This window comes from Oncorhynchus gorbuscha, linkage group LG05 (genome assembly GCF_021184085.1).
Source record: "Oncorhynchus gorbuscha isolate QuinsamMale2020 ecotype Even-year linkage group LG05, OgorEven_v1.0, whole genome shotgun sequence".
NCBI lineage: Eukaryota > Metazoa > Chordata > Actinopteri > Salmoniformes > Salmonidae > Oncorhynchus > Oncorhynchus gorbuscha.
In genome coordinates, this window is record NC_060177.1 from 56,974,719 (window position 1) to 56,991,770 (window position 17,052).

At 45.0% G+C, this 17,052-nt stretch overlaps 1 protein-coding gene and 1 pseudogene across 1 annotated transcript; one reads left to right on the forward strand and one right to left on the reverse strand.

The window, feature by feature from the left end:
• Positions 1-2,291: 2,291 nt before the first annotated feature.
• Positions 2,292-6,685, reverse strand: LOC124036125 (natterin-3-like). Its single transcript, XM_046350280.1, has 3 exons — positions 6,558-6,685; positions 6,255-6,378; positions 2,292-3,586 (listed from the first exon to the last, which is right to left on the reverse strand). The coding sequence occupies exons 2-3, from the start codon at positions 6,376-6,378 to the stop codon at positions 2,502-2,504; spliced, it is 1,209 nt and encodes a 402-aa protein (XP_046206236.1). The 5' UTR covers positions 6,558-6,685; the 3' UTR covers positions 2,292-2,501.
• Positions 6,686-13,700: 7,015 nt separating this feature from the next.
• Positions 13,701-16,778, forward strand: LOC124034906 (annotated as a pseudogene).
• Positions 16,779-17,052: the final 274 nt, after the last annotated feature.

The window sequence follows — 17,052 nt, forward strand, 5'->3', positions numbered from 1 at the left end:
AATGCAGCCAAGTAAATATATCAATCTCTCTCTCTCTTCTCCTTCATTTTGGATGAAATACATTTGTTCAAAACTGTTCTACTATCGTTTTTTTCTCTTTTTGAGTCAACTCCTCACCACATTTAATGCACTGCAGTGCTAGCTAGCTGTAGCTTATGCTTTCAGTACTATATTCATTCTCTGATCCTTTGATTGGGTGGACAGCATGTCAGTTCATATGCTACAAGAGCTCTGATAGGTTGGAGGACATCCCCCGGAAGTTGTCAAACTTACTGTGTAAGTCTATGGAAGGGGGTGAGAATCATGAGCCTCCTAGGTTTTGTATTGAAGTCAATGTACACAGAGGAGCTTCCACTGATGTTAATGTTTTACTATTTTTATGAAATTCACTGAGGAGGATGGTATGGAAGGGGGTGAAAACCATATATTGAAGTCAATGTATCCAGAGGAGGACAGAAGCTAACTGTCCTCGGTCTACACTGTGGTGCTACTCTACAGAGTGCTGCTGAGGATGCTCTAGACCTTCATTGCAAAACAGTGTGTTTTAATACATTATTTGGTGAAACTGTATTAATGCTTCACTATTTCTATGTTTTTGAAATTCACTGAGGAGGATGGTCCTCCCCTTCCTCCTCCGAGGTGCCGCACATGTGCATGTGTGTGTATGTGTGATTGTGCACATTCCTGTGTGTGTGTATTTAGCGGGACACAAAGGCTGGTGTTCAATGTGCAGTTTGCTTTCTGGTTACACAGCTGTAATCCTACTGACAACACAAACAATCAACACACACAAACTTCGTCCTTGCAATACTGGAGTGATAATGGGGACCATCTTCAAGCTAAAGGAATGCCATGGGCACTTGGATCATTCAGGGATACTGTTAGGATCTCATGAATACTAACATGTCTAACAGAAGTTACACAGAAATGTGAAGTATGAAGAAGCCACACAAGTATCTGGCCACCGTGCTGGATCTGTTCACTCACCCATACTAAAGCCTTTTAGGGCCTTTGAGGGCTAACCCTATCAGACCACACTGTACTAGCGGATGGACTTTCACAACAAACAAAACAAAAAAACAGTGTTAGATCAAGTCAATGCCGTAACAATTCTCGTATCTACATTCTGGTGTTTTTCTTTTCATAGAAGATTTTAAAAAGCATACATTTCAGGATTGAGAGTGTCCTATTTTCTGGAATAATCAAAACATCTATAGTTCTGAGTTACTGTGGTAACATTACATCATACAAGCAGCTCACAACATCCTTCCCATTCCAACGGCTACAGACACCAGACCCTGCCCTGACGCAATCGATAAGGGGAGAGGATTCAGAGTGATACAGAGCACACCTTGGCCATTATTCCACATGAAGGAAAATTACTGGAGCATTTCATCTCAGCCATGAGAGAGAGGGAGAACAGAGGGCATGAGACATATTTTATTCATCCCACTGGTAAGTGCAGTCACAGTGGAGGGAGGAGGCTGCAGGTCCAGTCCTCTAGGCCAGAGGTTTCATACAGACTGGCCGTCTTCTCTACTGTACAGACCATCTCTAAAAAAGCACTTGTATAGCTGTCAATAATTGTCAATAGCAACTCTGAGTTGGGCGCAGCTGAATGCACAGATTTCATGTAGAACCCTGATACACCTCTCTTCTTAGACACGGTGTATAGTTGCAGTAAGCAGTAAGTGCTTATTGACACTGTGGAAAGGACATGCACAAAAAACACACACACACACACACAGATGTCCACGCAAGGACGCAGGCAAGCACACACACACACACACACACACACACACACACACACACACACACACACACACACACACACACACACACACACACACACACACACACACACACACACACACACACACACACACACACACACACACACACACACACACACACACACACACACACACACACACACACACACACACACACACACACACACAGGTTGTGTAATCTGATCCCAACTTCCATCTCGGGCCAGCTGTCAACTATTCCTGCTCTCCAAAATCCATTAGCTGTTGCTGCCCTCTGCTGCTCCATTATAGTAATTGCAATGGAGGCAAAGTTATGAGCTGTACCGTGAAGTCAGTAGCAGTAATTTGTTAAGCCTATCAAATTGTAGATAAAAAAGACAATAACAAGGTATTCAATAAATATAAAGTGCAATATTTCTATGTGAAACAGATAAAGGCACGTGTGTGTATTTGCTGTCATTTCCTTTCACAAACATAAATTGTGAAAAAGCTTTTGAACAGAAGAATCACAGGAGTCAGTTTTGCCATTGCATTGTAGTTTACACTTGGTCAGGAACCACAAACTGTACAATACTTATGCAAAATGTACTTCACATTAATCAGTGTTGGTATAGCCTTGGAAGTTACAGGAAATCCGGACCATATACATTGGAACATATACTGTACATTTATGAGTGTAGATATATTTATTAGGTTCAGAGTAATGAGTCAGTTTGGATGAGATCAGTCTTAAGGACAGGGTTTGGAGTCTACGACAGGCTCACAGCGGTCCACCACGGCCCGGATCTCGCCAATCTGAATGCCATCGTACACCCCAGAGATGGAGGTCCACTGGGTCTCTCCGTTGCGGTATGTACGGCTCAGCCTGGCTGTGAAGGGGATGTCTGCTGTGATCTTACGGCCCTCCATGCGCACGCTACAGGAGTGGTTGGGTGGCACCTTGAGCTCCACAGACACAGAGTGGCTGAGGGCTTCCACCATGGTGGTGCCCCTGTTGAACTGCAGGGTCTTCTCCCCACTGAACTCAACCCCTGCGGAGCCGATCAGGGGGATCTTGGCGGTGATGCCGGCGGTGATGCCCAGCATGGTGGTGCGTCCGATGTTCCAGGTGCTCTCCACCTCCGACGTCTTGGAGATGGTCACCGTCTTCACCACCGTCTGGCACTCGTTGTTGGTGACGCCGGAGAGGCGCATGGTCTCAGGGGGGTAGTGGAACATTTCCACCTCATCAATGCCATACTTGACATGGGAGATATGCTGGGTGTAGGCATCTCTGTTGATGGCCAGGACCTGGTAGCTCTTGTACCAGTACTCATCGCCCTCCCAGGGCAAAAAGAAAGCCTCGAACTGAGGGACCACCTTCCCCAAGCCATACTTGTTCTTCCCAACGTAGATGCCCACTCCAGAGCACGTTCTAACTGAGTGTTTGGGCAACGAGCCGTATGAGTCCTCCTTCCACTCAACAAACTCAAAGTTGTCTCTGTTGGCCAGGATCTCAAACTCTGAGGCTTTGTACTCTCTCTCACCGTAGGGGTATTGGCAGTACGGGCCCTTGCTAGGAGTGTAGAAGCCGGCTTCGCAGTTGTATTTGCAGATGTAGTCGGTGCGTTCGGTGTAGCCGTTGTAGATGCCCATAGCTGCGGTGGGGAGAGAACCATTCCAGCTCAGCCACTGCAGGTTGACATTGTCCCCGAACATGAATGGAGCAGGCTTCTGTTGGTCCTCAAACTCAGGCGGGTTCTTTGGACCCTGGATAGGACCATTACTGGACAGTGGGGGGACCTTTCCTTCCAGCACTGGGTTTAACAGGGACACTGGAAGACAAAGAATACACTGGACATGTCAGAATACCAACACTTTAGTCCTAAATAGTAGGCAATTTGAGTACGCACATTTTTTTAGTTTAATAGTATGCAACATTTCGAAAATCGAGTATACTTTAAATGCCCGCATGTCATACTCGTTTTGGCTTTTGTCAATGAGATATGGGGATGCGCTATCGAAATCAACGAATAGCAGGAAACAACGCAATCGCACATGACACATTCTCAGTATGAGAAAAAAATGATATTTTATAGTAGCCTATGTGATTTTTTTTTTAAATCAAGTATGGTTTAAATGTCAGGATGTTAAAGGCCTACTCATTTCGGCTCTTCATCTAGTAGAATTTGATGCACACTTTTCCATAACGCATTGGAAGAGGTGGGCTGGGGGTGATAGGCCCTAGTTCTCTTCAAGTAGCCAAACAACAACATTAAGCTACTTAAATGGGAAGACGCCGAATAGCGAAGCTGCTGCGGTGGTGTTCAAATGTAGGCCAAGTAGTTTTTGTTCTCCTGAATATGATCACAAGTATTGCATCGTAGGCTACATCTTTGAAAACAGAAGTCTTTAAAAAAATTTTTTTTTACCCAAAGTGGATTTATGTTTTCCCATTGAAAAGTGCTTCTTGTCCTCTTGGCCTTCATCAGGGCTTTTAAAATAAATACTAAACCACCTTTTGATTTCTGAATGTGCCGGCACCAGGGACTCAGGATGTGGCTGCATGATTGATGTCAAGTTAATCAGGCCTTTTGATTTGAACATATGGTTTGTCTTGGTTTTGTAGGCTGAGGTCGTTAAAGCATACACAAGTGACGATGGTGTCAATATTGGAGTAATTGGCCAGAACCGTAGACAGGAGAGAGTTGATGTCATGGACACGGGCTCCTGTGTGACAGTGGACCTTGGTTCGGTCCACAGACCGTAGGCAGGCCAAAATCTCTCACCATCGAGCTGCCCACAATGATGGTGGTCATGATGGCATCCGATGGGTAAACAACCTACTGAACTGTGGTGGTCATGGGGGAGGGTGTCACTGGGCGGCCGCCGGCTGTTGGTATACACCCAGGATCTGTAATGACCCCCGGGCCTGGTATGTCCGTCTTAAGCGGGGAAAAGCTGTTTGATAGCTGGATCAGACCTTATCGGATAGATGGGTGGCCAGACTGCCTCTCCGATCTACTACGCCTTGCGAGTGTCCAGTCTCCCAGTTGAGCTTAATATCTGTCAGTTGGATTAGGACAGATCAATGCCACCAATACGCTCATCGATAGCTTTGCTACAGGAGGCATTTAAAACTGATATTCAGTTTTCCCTTGGTTACAGAAAGGTCGGTGTACATAGAAAGCAGGTTGTCCTTTTTCCTTGCAGCCGAGCTATCAGCCGGAGAATCACTTCCCTAAGATGCTTGATGGTGGTGCTCTTAGGGCAGACAAATCCCTGCCATTTTCCAGTTACACCTTATCTTCAACTTGTCATTGTGTGGAAATCATCTCACACCTGAAGCATTTGTGCCCAGCCATGGATAAAAATACAGATGGGCTAACACTGCTAGCGTTACCCTGCTCCATTTTTATGATGTCTAGCAGCTGCTACTCAACAGGAATCCGGGACAAAAATGTGAGGTCCCAGCCATAAAGGCTGACCGGTTCGCAGAACCAGAAGCAATAGAAACTTAAGCTACGATTAAAAACTATTTAATAAAAACTATTACATAAAAACAACAAACCGGCAGTACACTGTTCTGTTGCGTGCTATGGTGACGTCCGTTGCGTGCTATGGTGACGTCTGTTGCGTGCTATGGTGACGTCCGTTGCGTGCTATGGTGACGTCTGTTGCGTGCTATGATGACGTCCGTTGCGTGCTATGATGATGTCCGTTGCGTGCTATGGTGACGTCCATTGCGTGCTATGGTGACGTCTGTTGCGTGCTATGATGACGTCCGTTGCGTGCTATGATGACGTCCGTTGCGTGCTATGGTGATGTCTGTTGCGTGCTATGATGACGTCCGTTGCGTGCTATGGTGACGTCTGTTGCGTGCTATGATGATGTCCGTTGTGTGCTCCTATAGCGCCATGATGATTTGGCTCCTATATGTTACAGCACTTTGGTTTCCCTAATAAATATGTTGAAATGGAACCAAATGATCAGTTTCTGTATGCAGTCCTTTAAATAGGCTAGACGGACTATATGGGCTACATTATAGGTCGAATGTGATAGTCTGCCTCCAACCAGCCTGAGTAGGCCAATAACTCCATTCCTATCCTATTCAGAGTTTAGAGAAATTAATCAAATTGGAAATGAGCTATTATCAGGTTAGTTAATGTGATGCATTTTTATTTAAAATTTGAAAAAATTAATCCTCACATATCCCCGCCCCAGCCCACCTACTCAGCCAGTCAGGAGCCAGTACTGCATTGAGGCCGTGGCATACTGCAAACGTTTTACTAAACGGTACATGCTAAATAGTATGTGATGATGAGTACATAGTATGCAGTTGAAGTATGTAGTACGCTGGTATGGGTATTCGGACATGGATACTGTCACAACATGCACCCATTACTGTTGTGTTGAAACAACTGACTTTCTGAATGTTTTCTGTTTTCCTTTCTAAGAGGTTAAACGCTGGGATTGGTTGAATAAAAGGGGTATATAATTTACCCTTCTGTCTCAGTGAGCTCTTCCTCACTATGTCCTGCAGGCTGCCTGGAGGGGAGCCTGCATCCTGGGCACAGGACAGCCCCAGGTGCAGCAGGGAAACGACCACCAAGACGAACAGCTTCATCTGAGGAAGACCAGGAAAGAGGAGGAATATTAGGAAACATTAAAGTACAATAGTGGTTACCACTTTAGCTATAACACTATAGTGTTACACAAATTCACGTTGTGTTAGTGATTCTTCTTCCATTAGCTCCATTGAAATAGTGCCCTAAATGCACTAAGTAGAAGAGCCAGTGCACTCACCCTCACAGTCTTCCCTCAGTGAGCAGTGAACCTGTCCGTTCTCCAGGGTTATATAGCTAGCTCCTTTATGACACTCGTAAATTACAACACTCACTCTCTCAGGGCTTTGACATGGACTAGCATGATAGGACAAACAGGAGGAAAGTGGATAAAATGCTACACACTCTTCTTTTTGTTTTATTGTTATTATTGGTTTCATTATCATAATCATCTGAAATGTATGAGCTAATCTCTCTCTCGCTCTCTTCTCTCTCTCTCCAGCCCCCTCTCGCTTACGCCCTTGACCGCACCAGACCATGACAATGTATTAGCTTGACAAAATAATGTAACTTGGAGTTAGCTTAGACACTTCAGAATATTTTTGTTGTTCTTGCCATCCTGTTGATGTACAGTTTTCTTTGGAAGACAAATTGTCCTGTCTTCTCACTTGTCACACCAGCTATGAGAAGGGAAGAAGCGACACATTGAAGACGAGGGATTATTAACATGATTACGCAAACAGAGTAATAACAGAGACAAGAGGTAAAAGGCTTCTAGGACAGAGCTGACTGTCCTGAAATATCAGACAGTCTTATCGGTGTTCCCATACGTTTCCTCAAAGTTGGTTAGGAAGGAGAATTTAGTTGTGGGCATAATAGAATGATGCAATTCAATGGATCTTTATTGTTTCCAAAGGGTAACTTGTGCATTATTGATATGGAGTTGAATGGCAGAAAGGACGACAAGTGGGGTGATAAAGAATGATCAAATACAGATTCTATCAATGTAAAAACCTTTATACAGCCTATCAATGTAAAGACCTTTATACTGCCTGTCCTATTTCATTATCTGCAGAGGAACATTGAACTAGCGTGATAAAGACATTGATAATAGCTATCTGTGTCAAGGACTTATAGAGATGGCCTTGACACTTGGGATCATCAGTAGATTTGGCCAATCAGTACAAATCCAAGTTTTTGGCCTTCGCCCAATAGGATCAACATTACATCTGGGGGATTCTGAAGGAGGGTCTTCTCTTGGCTTATCAAAGGAACGCTTGTGATATCTCCGAGAACAACCTCACTTGCTAGTCAGGCAAAGCTTCAATACAGGACTAAGATCGAATTGTACTACACTGGCTCTGACGCTCGTCTGATGTGGCAGGGCTTGCAAACTATTACTGACTAGAAAGAGAAGCACAGCTGAGAGCTGTCCAGTGACACGAGCCTACCAGACAAGCTAAATAACTTTGAGGCAAGTAACACTGAAACATGCATGAGAGCATCAGCTGTTTCCGGACGACTGTATGATCACGCTGTCCGCAGCCAATGTGAGTAACACCTTTAAACAGGTCAAAATTCACAAGGCCGCAGGGCCAGATGGATTACCAGGACGTGTACTCCGAGCACGCGCTGACCAACTGGCAAGTGTCTTCACTGACATTTTCATCCTCTCCCTGTCGGAGTCTGTAATACCAAGCAGACCACCATAGTCCCTGTACCCAAGAACACTAAGGTAACCTGCCTAAATGACTAGCGACCCGTATCCCTCACATCTACAGCCATGAAATGCTTTGAACGGCTGGTCATGGCTCACATCAAAACCATTATCCCAGAGACCCTAGACCCACTCAAATTTGCATAATGCACCAACAGATCCACAGATGTCACAATCTCAATTGCACTCCACACTGACCTTTCACACCTGGACAAAAGGAACACCTATGTGATAATGCTATTCATTGACTACAGCTCAGCGTTCAACACAATAGTGCCCGCAAGCTCATCACTAAGCTAAGGACCCCTAAACACCTCCCTCTGCAACTGGATCCTGGACTTCCTGATGGGCCGCCTCCAGGTGTTAAGGGTAAGTAACAACACATCTGCCACGCTAATCCTCAGTACTGGGGCCCCTCAGGGGTGCGTGCCTAGTCTCCTTCGTTACTCCCTGTTCACTCATGACTGCACGGCCAGGCACGACTCCAACACCATCATTAAGTTTGTGTGTGTGTGTGTGTGTGTGTGTGTGTGTGTGTGTGTGTGTGTGTGTGTGTGTGTGTGTGTGTGTGTGTGTGTGTGTGTGTGTGTGTGTGTGTGTGTGTGTGTGTGTGTGTGTGTGTGTGTGTGTGTGTGTGTGTGTGTGCTTGCCTGCGTCCTTGCGTGGACATCTGTGTGTGTGTGTGTGTGTTTTGTGCATGTCCTTTCCACAGTGTCAATAAGCACTTACTGCTTACTGCAACTATACACCGTGTCTAAGAAGAGAGGTGTATCAGGGTTCTACATGAAATCTGTGCATTCAGCTGCGCCCAACTCAGAGTTGCTATTGACAATTATTGACAGCTATACAAGTGCTTTTTTAGAGATGGTCTGTACAGTAGAGAAGACGGCCAGTCTGTATGAAACCTCTGGCCTAGAGGACTGGACCTGTGTGTCAGTGACGTGCGGTGAGGTCTGAGGCCGGGTAGGCACTTTCTAATGACCACCCTACCCCCCACGTCCCCATCTCTCACTCACACACGCACAGTCAAAAAGCGGATTTTTGTTACTGTAGTCATCAGTATGACACGATCACAAAGTAACCATCAAACAACTACAGCCAACCATCAAACAGCAGCAGGTATGCAGCGCAACCATTAGACACACATTCACAGGCCCTAATAGCTTGTGCCACGCAACTGGCCCGCACGTACAGACAACGTTCAACACCACAGGCAGCAACCCAAATGCCAACGAGTAGGCCTATAATAACCCATAATGACATTTGCGATGTGGCATAGGCTACAGTTGAGTAGTGGCGTTTATAGGATATCCACAGACGGGGAACATTTGTACTTTTAAAAACTGTGCTGCTGTTCGCAAAAAATTGGGAGTTGTTAAGAAATAATTGGTTCTATAGACCGATTAGTCTTCTCTTTTCAGCGGTAGGCATTTGCTTTCCCGACTGTAATTTTTTCCCACAATTGTATTTTGAAATCTGCAAAAAGAAAACAGACAGTCACAACCAACCATAGAAATATAATCCATAGATGGCAGTTCACATTCAAGTCAGGACTGGCGGCCATTGCTAGCGTACTTTGAGTTTAACACTAAAAAAGCCAAGGTAAGAGGTTCCAAAACCTATGGATTATATGTCTATGGCCACAACCCAACAAGCTGTATATTTGGCATGCATGCTGCCCAAATTGCAACAGGTCGAAATTGCCTAAATAAAGGAAACATTTGAGTCTCAATGTCAACAGTAAAGAGGCGACGCCGGGATGCTGCCCTTTTAGGCCAGAGTAGCAAAGAAAAAGCCATATCTCAGACTGACCAAACAAAAGAAGAGATCAAGATGGGCAAAAGAACACAGACACTGGACAGAGGAACTCTGCCTAGAAGGCCAGCATCCCGGAGTCGCCTCTTCACTGTTGACATTGAGACTGGTGTTTTGCGAGTACTATTTAATGAAGCTGCCAGTTGAGGACTTGTGAGGCGTCTGTTTCTCAAACTAGACACTCCAATGTACTTGTCATTATGCTCAGTTGAACGGTAGTACATATCTAATATGTACTGTATAAATGTATACTGAGTGTACAAAACGTTAAGGACTCCTTCCTAATATTGCGTTGCACCCCCCCATTTTGGCCTCAGAACAGCCTGAATTAGTTGGGACATGGACTCTACAAGGTGTCGAAAGCATTCCACAGGGATGCTGGCCCATGTTGACTCCAATGCTTCCCACTGTTGTGTCAAGTTGGCTGGATGTCCTTTGGGTGGTGAACCATTCTTGATACACACGGGGAACTGTTGAGCCTGAAAAACCCATCAGCGTTGCAGTTTTTGACACATCTCCCCTTCGTCTACGCTGATTGAAGTGAATTTAAAAAGTGACATCAATAAGGGATCATAGATTTCACCAGGATTCACTTGGTGTCATGGAAAGAGCAGGTGTCCTTAATGTTTTGTACACTCAGTGTATAAATATGTATTCTTTTTTTACAATTGTTTTACTTTTTATTTTATTTTGCTGCTTCTTGCGCCCCCCCACGGGCTTGGGCCACAGGGCTTCAGCCCTGGTAAGCTCCAGCATTAAACCGCCCCTGTTGAGACTTAGACTTACATAGACACGTAATATAATAATAGTAGACTGCTCTACTGTAAATAAACACTTTACCTTAAATTTACTTGTAAACAAAGTATATTTTATCCTGCTGGATAAAGACATCAGTGACTGAACTGTAAAACTCCTCCCTGTTGGCCCTCAGTTTTAAAAGTCTCTCTGTCTCGATGGAGATGATGGCAAGGGATGAGAGTCGTCCTTGATAGGCCCGGATTCGACTGTATGTCTTGATCCATTTCAGCGCAGAAAATGACCTCTCAACGGATTCTGTTGTAGCTGGTATAGTGAGGACCAGCTGCAGTAACTTTGGCGCCTCTGGGATAGTCTGTGTCAGGTCATGATGGAACAAAAAGCTGAGGAGCTGTCCAGGCGATTTGTCTCATACCATTTGTGAACTGTACAATAGACAAGATCAGCCTTAACTCCCTCAAAATCGAAGTACTTTGCATATTTTGACAGACTCTCCAGTTTGCAGCTGTCAAACTTTTGTGACATTGTTTCTATGTTTTTGCAGCCCACTAAGCCAAGGAACTTAAAATCCCCAGAGTGGTTGTTATGGATTTCCCTGCCTGTGAGTTTTATAACTTCATGCAGCTCACTCCACCCATCCCGGCGGATCCAGAGAGACTAGGGGATCATAAACTGTTTCCCCAAAGTGACCTCAGCTTCCAGGCCACCGATAGGTTGCTAGGGGGCCAGACACCTGGCTTCTGCCCAACCTGGTCTCAGAGAATTTCATATTATTATGTATGTAAATCTGAGTTACTCTATTTAGTATATGTTATGTTCCGTATGGTATGGTATGTATTAATTTGTGGATGTCCATCACCCATTTTGTATGATATGTTACATTTTACGATTTGAAATATGTTATGACTTTGCAAAATGTACGATATGTTACGAATTTGCAAAAATGTATGATATGTTACAAATTCTAGCTTACTAATTTAAGGTTTGAGATAGGCGAAGGGTTAGCTAAAAGCGTTAGGGTAAGCTAACATGCTAAGCAGTTGCAAAGTAGCTAAAAAGTAGTATGCAGTTGAACAGTTGCAAATTAGCTCAAATTGTCTACGATGAGATTCGAACTAGCAAGACATTCACGTTATACACAAATCAAATCAAATCAAATTTATTTATATAGCCCTTCGTACATCAGCTGATATCTCAAAGTGCTGTACAGAAACCCAGCCTAAAACCCCAAACAGCAAGCAATGCAGGTGTAGAAGCACGCCCATCATCCAACTTTTGTTTTTGCCTTAAGTAACCATGCCAAAGTAACTTACTGTATCATACTACATGAAGAATTTCACATTCACATACAGAATAATACAAAATGCTCTAAGACAGGGTTGTTCTGCCTGCTCATCCCAGATCCTCCCCAGTCTCTCCAAGTGGAGTGATGGAGTGCTTGGACAGACGTGAGCGATGTTGTTATTGAAACGTGTGCATTTACTGTTGGTTGTTACTATTGCTGTTTGCTAATAGTAGTTGATTACATGTATTATACAGTCCTTTGCTTATGTCACCATCTCCTTATACAGTCCATATTATTGTTGCTCTTGTGTTATTTATTACTCATTCATTATCATGTTTATTAGTATATTCATTTATTAGCATATCCATTCAGAACTATTCTCTGTACAGAACCACATCCATCTCATATGTCCTCTCTAAATAAAGTGGTTAAGTGTGAGTAACTCTCTGTGAGGTTGCCTTATTCCTCTACCCAACTGGAGAACCGTTATCTTTCAGTGGTCAAACCTGGCTCTCATCTGAACATTGATATTGTCCAGTATGTTGTAGAAGATTCATTGGCTGTTTCTATGAGTTTCGCTTTCAGCCAGGCCCAGTTTATTGCATTTCTGCTCGAGTCGCTCATAGAAACCAAGGCATATAATAGTTCCAGAGTTGCCCGTATGTTGATCTGGCACTCTCAATTACAGACTCCTGTATACCTAGGTAGCATGTAGCCTAGCATTTATTAGGTCTTTCGAAATCTTTTATCTTCTGCCTTTGCATTGTGCATGCTGATGTTCAATCTCCGTTGTTCATTCAATGCCAGATCTATCCGTGAGCTGCCAAATGTCTCATTAAGAGCTATCTGGCTTTGGATGTGAGAAAGACTTTTCATTCTTGTTGAGCACTATATGCAAGTTCAAGTTGCAGTACCTGGCTCTTGTCCACACGTTGTCGCTGGTGTAGAACTGTAGGCATGGGAAGCAGTAGAGTCGGCTGCTACCAGCGCAGCCTCAGAGCCAGACGTTCTATTGATACCACTCAGATTTAAATGGTGGTGTGATTTTCTGTCCCTTCCTTTGATTTAGGTCCATAAGCTCAGGTGTTGGTCACCCCCTGTTTCGCTCGGAAATACAACTTTGATAACTGTTTCAGATGCAATATATTAGCTATCCTGATCACCTTCATTTTGGCTAGCAGTAGAACGAATTGAACAGGGTTGTTGCCAGTCTCACCGCTTAGCGTATTTCAGGAAACACAACTCAAAACTTTTATGAAAGCAAACATGACAAATTATTACTGGTATAATAGTGTCATGAGGTATTGTATTGTACAGTCTCAATCGTTTTCACAAAGACAACTCAAGATTTTATGAAAGCAATATAGTGAGGACACAAGAATATCTTCCACCAGGATAACCTCATTTTAATCTCCTCATAATATAATTTCCTAGTATGAGACGGTTATCACCGTAGGCTGTAGGCTATTTTTGCCCGAGCCACTCGCATCATCGGCAGCCGGGCAAGGAACCCATAGGTCTGCCCTTACGCAAGCTTGCCATCAGTGTTTAGAAATGGCACATCGACAAGTTTAAAAATGACATTGCGCACAGTAGACTAGACAACTGCAATTAAACGTGATACATGTAACGTTATATGTAACATGTTTACAAGATGAAAGCATGTTAAGATACATGCATTTGCATGCAATGTTTTTCACGATTTCACGACACCATCATTCTGAGTTTCCCAAAAGTAGACATGACGCAGTCATGTTTCTACTAATATCTGCACTCGCTGGCAAGAACTGACAGAAAGGCAGGCCAATTACATGTGCGCCTTCGATAGGCCGACTTTCTTTCGACTCACCCAGTGTCCGGCTGCCATATTGGAGGTACAGAGTGTGCGGTGGCACCAGTTCGTCGAGGTAATTGCAGTAATAAGTACATGTAGGTAGAGTTATTAAAGTGACTATGCATAGATAATAAACAGAGAGTAGCAGCAGCGTAAAATTGGGGGGTATCCATTTGATTAGATGTTCAGGAGTCTTATGGCTTGGGGGTAGAAGCTGTTTAAAAGGCTCTTGGACCTAGACCTGGCGCTCCGGTACTGCTTGCCATGTGGTAGCAGAGAAAACAGTCTATTACTAGGGTGGCTGGAGTCTTTGACAATTTTTAGGGCCTTCCCCTGACACCGCCTAGTATAGCAGGAAGCTTGACCCCAGTGATGCACTGGGCCGTACACACTACCCTCTGTAGGTCGGAGGCCGAGCAGTTGCCATACCAGGCAGTGATGCAAACAGTCGGGATGCTCTTGATGGTGCCGCTGTACAACCTTTTGAGGATTTGAGGACCCATGTCAAATCTTTTCAGTCTCCTGGGGGGGAAGGGTTTTGTTGTGCCCTCTTCACGACTGTCTTGGTGTGCTTGGACCATGTTAGTTTGTTGGTGATGTGGACACCAAGGAACTTGAAACTCTAAACCTGCTCCACTATAGCCCAGTTGAGAATCGGGGCGTGCTGGTGTAACCGATGTGAAATGGCTAGCTAGTTAGCAGTGGTGCGTGCTAATAGCATTTCAATCGGTGACGTCACTCGCTTTGAGACCTTGAAGTATTGGTTCTCCTTGCTCTGCAAGGGCCGTGGCTTTTGTGGAGCGATGGGTAACGATGCTTCGAGGGTGACTGTTGATGTGTGCAGAGGGTCCCTGGTTTGAGCCCAGGTTGGGGCGAGGAGAGGGACGGACTAAAGTTATACTGTTACATTGATGCTGTTGACCCGGATCACTGGTTGCTGCGGAAAAGGAGGAGGTCAAAAGGGGGGTGAGTGTAACCGATGTGAAATGGCTAGCTAATTAGCGGTGGTGCGCGCTAATAGCGTTTCAATTGGTGACGTCACTCGCTTTGAGACCTTGAAGTAGTGGATCTCCTTGCTCTGCAATGGCCGAGGCTTTTGTGGAGCGATGGGTAACGATGCTTCGAGGGTGACTGTTGGCGTGTGCAGAGTGTCTCTGGTTCCGGCCAAGTCGGGGCGAGGGGACAGACGTAAAGTTATGCTGTTACATTGATGCTGTTGACCCGGATCACTGGTTGCTGCGGAAAAGGAGGAGGTCAAAAGGTGGGTGAGTGTAACGGATGTGATATGGCTAGATAGTTAGCGGTGGTGCGCGCTAATAGCGTTTCAATCGGTGACGTCACTTGCTCTGAGACCTTGAAGTAGTGGTTCCCCTTGCACTGCAAGGGCTGTGGATTTTGTGGAGCGATGGGTAACGATGCTTCGTGGGTGACTGTTGTCTGTGTGCAGAGGGTCCCTGGGTCGAGCCTGGGTATGGGCGAGGGGACCGTCTAAAGTTATACTGTTACTCTCGGTCCTCCTTTTCCTGTAGTCCACAATCTTCTCCTTTGTCTTGATCACGTTGAGGGAGAGGTTGTTGTCCTGACACCACACGGCCAGGTTTCTGTGTCATCAGCAAACTTAATGATGGTGTTGGAGTCCTGCCTGGCCGTGCAGTCATGAGTGAACAGGGAGTAACAGAGGAGACTGAGCACACACCCTTACCATGACAGGGGCGGCCCGTCAGGAAGTCCAGGATCCAGTTGCAGAGGGAGGTTTTTAGTCCCAGGGCCTTTAGCTTAGTGATGAACATTGAGAGCACTATGGTGTTGAATGCTGAGTTGTAGTCAATGAATAGCATTCTCACATAGGTGTTCCTTTTGTCTAGGTGTGAAAGGGCAGTGTGGTGTGCAATAGAAATCATCTGTGGCTCTGTTGGTGCGGTATGCAAATTGGAGTGGGTCTAGGGGTTTCTGGGATAATGATGTTGATGTGAGCCATGACCAGCCTTTCAAAGCACTTCATGGCTACAGATGTGAGTGCTACGGGTCTGTAGTAATTTAGGCAGGTTACCTTATTGTTCTTGGGCACAGGGACTATGGTGGTTTTCAAACTTGAAGTATTCATCCTCCAAGTTCGAAGTCCTGGTCAACATGGACAACTTTGAGTTTGTGGAGTGGATCGAGGAGGAATACGGTGCTGTCCCTCATCATACTGTCAAGACCTGCCCAGACGTTGAGATATATGTCAGCAAGAACAAATACAGTCTGGGAAAGGTTGTGACCCAACATAAAGCCTTCGTCCTGCCCTTGGAGGGTGATGACTACTGGTACAAGAGCTACCAGGTACTGGCTATCAACACAGATGCCTACAGCCAGCACATCTCTCACCTGGAGTAGGCCAACGACCAGATCGAGCTGTTCAACCACCCTCTTGAGGCCTTGCAGTTCGTCAGGGTCACCAACCTGGAGTGCAGCAGTGTAGAGAAGACGGTCTTGCTGGAGAAGACCAGCACTGTTGAGAAGACCTGGGACATCGTCTGGGAAAGCCACAACAGTTCCACCACCATGACAGCCAAGGTGCACATCCTCATGTTCAGGCACCATGTACTTCACCAAGCAGCAGACCGTGAGCTTTTCAGAGAGTACCACCATGGTGGAGTCCATCAGCCACTCCATCTCTGTGGAGCTGTTGGTCCCTCCCAACCACTCCTGTACCGTGCAGATGGAGGACAGGAAGATGACAGCCAACATCCCCTTCACGGGTAGACTGAGCCAGACCTACCATAATGGAGACAGCCACTGGACCACCATCACAGGGACTTATGATGGTGTGAGGGTGGGGAGATTAATGCTGCCGTAGAGAGATGCCAGCCTGTCCCTGATGCCATCCCCTGCTACCCTGATGTGACAGACTACTGAGACAGATTCTAGATGTGTGAATTTTGAACTCTAATGTGCCCGTGGTATCTCTGCAGACACAAAGTGAAGAAATTAGAACCCTTGTATCGCAATAATTTTTCATCAAACACGAATAAACTGATATACTGTGTCTCCATATTCAGATTAAACAGACAGTTAATAGTGTGTTATTGGGTCAAGAAAATAAATGTTTGCAGTATTTTTCTAGACAATAAATATGATCTTGGTGCAAAATTTTTTTTTTCTCTTTTCTTCATTGAACTCATTTACTCCTGTCGGCTACACCAGCTCAAATCAAATCAATGTTTATTTATCACATGCGCTGAATACAACAGGCTTACGTTGAAATGCTTACTTACAGGCTCTAACCAATAGTGAAAAAAAGGTATTAGGTGAACAATAGGTAGGTAAAGAAATAAAACAACAGTAAA